The sequence below is a fragment of the Panthera uncia genome, chromosome C2 (genome assembly GCF_023721935.1).
Source record: "Panthera uncia isolate 11264 chromosome C2, Puncia_PCG_1.0, whole genome shotgun sequence".
In the NCBI taxonomy this organism is placed as follows: domain Eukaryota; kingdom Metazoa; phylum Chordata; class Mammalia; order Carnivora; family Felidae; genus Panthera; species Panthera uncia.
Genome location: NC_064810.1, coordinates 58879532 through 58883059, shown reverse-complemented (window position 1 = coordinate 58883059; position 3528 = coordinate 58879532). Strand labels below are relative to the sequence as shown.

The 3528-nt window shown below is 36.8% G+C and overlaps 1 protein-coding gene across 2 annotated transcripts in view; it reads left to right on the top strand.

Annotated features, from left to right (window-relative positions):
• Nucleotides 1–3528, top strand: part of USF3 (upstream transcription factor family member 3) — a 58612-nt gene that overhangs the window by 34540 nt on the left and 20544 nt on the right. The window contains exons 3-4 of one of the 2 annotated variants that reach the window (XM_049628194.1): nt 1048–1112; nt 2242–2270. In XM_049628194.1, coding sequence (XP_049484151.1) covers nt 1066–1112; nt 2242–2270 — 76 coding nt within the window. In that variant the 5' untranslated portion in view covers nt 1048–1065. The remainder of the gene's footprint in view (nt 1–1047; nt 1113–2241; nt 2271–3528) is intronic. The other variant, XM_049628196.1, reaches the window with a different exon arrangement.

Sequence of the window (3528 nt, the reverse complement as noted above, 5' to 3'; positions counted from 1 at the left end):
GTGTGCATATAAACTGGGGAGGAGCAGAGAGAGAGGGAGAGAGAGAGAACCACATGTAGGCTCTGCACTGTCAGTGCAGATCCTGATGCGAGGCTCAAACTCATGAATCATGAGATCATGAGATCATGAGTTGAGCTGAAGTCAGATGCCCAAGCAACTGAGCCACCCAGGTGCCCCAGTATCCTGATATTTTATTTTATTTTATTTTATTTTATTTTATTTTATTTTATTTTGTTTTATTTTATTTTTTTAAATCTTTATTTATTTTTGAGAGAGACAGAGACAGAGCAAGAGCAGGCTCCAGGCTCTGAGCTGTCAGCACAGAGCCCGATGCGGGGCTTGAACTCACGGACCGTGAGATCATGACCTGAGACAAAGTCAGACGCTTAACCGACAGAGCCACCCAGGCGCCCCTCCTGATATTTTAAATATAAGTAGAATTTTCCTACTCCTACCCAGGTATTAATGAGTGTCAAGTGATGATGTAAGACTTCTAGCAGTTTGAGAGAAGGATAGCAAGTGAGTGAATGAATGAATGAGCTTGCTTCCGTACAAGGAATATTCCTTGTATGGCTGTTTGTGTGTACATGTTTGTGTGCTTGTCACTTGTTTTTTCTGCATTCAGAGAGGAGAACCAGTGTTCTCATTTAAATTTTGTAGAACACTTCAAATATTATGAACAAAGAACATACTCTCCCAACTCAAGTATGTTTTACCTGTTTTTCCAGGTCTTGCTCAAATCCACACCCCCTTTTTAAGCCTTTCTAGATTTCTAACCTGATAATGATCTTTCTCTACTCCAGTCTTCTCAAGAACTTTCTGGCGATACCTCACATTTGACATTCACCATTCTCTCCACCTGCTAGTTATAATATTTTTTGTCCTGTTTTCTTATACCTTTTTCTATCCACAGCAGCTAATCCAGTGCTTTTTTGTGGTGTCACTTTTGTTTTTTTAGCATTTTGGTATTCAAACCAAAGTGCTATTAATTTCTCTAACATACTAGAATAACTTGAACTTTCTGGCGTGTTCTTCCATGCTGTGTAGGTTCCTATCACTGTAACCATGCCAGAAATGACAGAGAATGAGACTCCTACAAAAAAGCAGCACAGGTATGTAGTCCTGGTCCAGAAATAATATAGTTTGGGGAGATGAACAGCAGAATTAGTCCCCACTTTGTGAAATAGGCAGTCCTCAGGGAACTTTCATTAAATGCCTGGAAGACCATTATTCTTCAGAAATATGTGTGAATAAATAAATACAGGTTTACAGAAAGGAGTACATAGTTAAAATTTACCTGTCCTCCTTATTTTATGGATAGTGTAACAGAAATGACAATGAGCAATTAAAATTGTATAATACCAAATCTATCCTAAGTGTTTAGTTTCTCCTGAAACTTTTACTTGCTCACAGTATCACAGTCTTTGTAGATTGTTAAGTTCATTTAGGCCGAAGTCAATTTGAATAGACATTTTGTGACATTACAATTTTGTGACATTACAATATGCACGTCAGTACAACATTACTTCTGGTTCTTTGTATAAGCCCCCTTCTGAATTTCTAGCATTTTAGGCAGTGTTTCTGCTTAAAATTGCATGGTCAGTGCTTTCATTAATATTAAAATCCCCATTCTCTTTCCTTACCAAATAACTGTTAGGGATTGCTAATGTATTGAGTAATTGTACATAAAAGGGAAATCAATGGTTTGAGTAGATTAGCTTTTAAGAAAAACTAAGAGTTTGGATAAGCTAAGGCACACAGATGCAAAAGATGGCTCAAATGCCAATTGTCTGTGTGTTGGTGCTGGTGGCTGCCATGGTTCCCCACCCCCCGGGGATTAAAAAGTTCCTTTCTACTGTTGCTTGTACCCCTGACACACTCACCGCACCCCTTGCCAGGTGCCAGAGCAAACATCAGAAGTCACCTACTTGGTACATCACTTTGAGAGTTGACTAGCTCTTTAATTACATTTTTCAAATAGTTAACATTTTCAATGATTGATTCACTTCCCAACCATTGACTTTTGGGTATGGATGAATAGAGAATTGTAGAATTTGGAAATTGTAGATTCTAAATTTATACTGATGTACCTGCAGTTAGGTTTTCATACCATAATAAGATGGTTTCTTACTGATGCAACAAATACAAATTCATAAAATTTCTGTGGTTCTCAACATATAAAGTGGAGAAAATGTTTTCCTGTTATTTTCATGTTCCTTTTATCTGCACTTTTTGTTTCAGAAAGAAAAACCGGGAGACACACAATGCAGGTAGAAACAATTTCAATTGTATTTGTTAGCATTTTTGCATTCACAAAGAAATTATACTGTAGTCGATTGTAAGGTTTTATGTTACAAGCATAGAATCATTATTCCCTATGTTTTAGGAAAATGTTCCTTTACTTTGTTTGTTCCTTTATGGTTTAATTGGCAAAACACCCCTCGAGTCTCATGAAGATGGCTAGTTTATCATCTTCTGATTCATTGTCTATTTAGAAAACTCGAGGACTAATACGCCTTTGGAACTAGTGTTTTAAGTGATTTCACCCACTGAGGAAATTGAGCTCTACTTCTCCCAAATGGGATAGAGAGAATGTGTCTGCAGAAGTTCCAGAGGGAGCTGGCTGCCCAGAGGAGCAGAGGAGAGATGAACAGCAGGCTGTGGAGCTTAAAAGTCCCTGAAATGTGAACAGTCTTAAATGAAGTTGTGGAGTCCTCAGTCACAGGAAGAAATGTAGAAAATAAATGTTTGATTTTATCTCAAACGTCCAGATTATAGGCCAAAGCCAGATAAACATTTATAGAAGTGATTGTGCCTACATTTATATTTTGGTACATTTTAGAACACTTTCTTTTCCAGGGGTTACAGTCAGATTGAAAACAAAATATTTTAGAAGTTAATGTCTATTACTCTATAAGTGATATTCTTCCTTTCCCTAAGGAAAGGACCCTGGGGGAATTTTTGTCTATGGGAAGATGGGGTGAACACTGATGGAATATTGCTGTTTTCCAGAATGAGAATTTCCTGCCTTTGAATTCCCCTTTATCACTGTGGGTCTCAATGTTGGTTTTTTCTACCTCCATACATGAAAAAATCCACTCCTGGGTAATAACAAATACTGTTATTAGAGAATTTAGAAAAAAGGTGATATCATACTTTATTGTTTTCCCTTCTTTGGCCAAATGAATTAAATCTAATCTTTTTAGCCATAGGAGCTAAGTATTTTTATTGGAACCAACTCACATGGTGTCATAAATATGTCCTGGTAGTAATTTATTATGAGAGAGTAATTAGATGTCATTGAAAATATGTCTTTACTGCTAGATTGTGAAGCAAAAAGTATGATTTTGCAAAACAAGAGCTGCTTATGGTTAATCTGAAAGATCACTGGAATCTTTTGTTAGGAAGGGAGGTTTTAGAAACCCTTCTGACAGTAAAAGCCAAGACTAATAATATTTCTACTTACAGTGTCTTATTGAAATTATTTAGATCATCTCATTCCCTCTTGCCCTTTCCATACAATCTTTA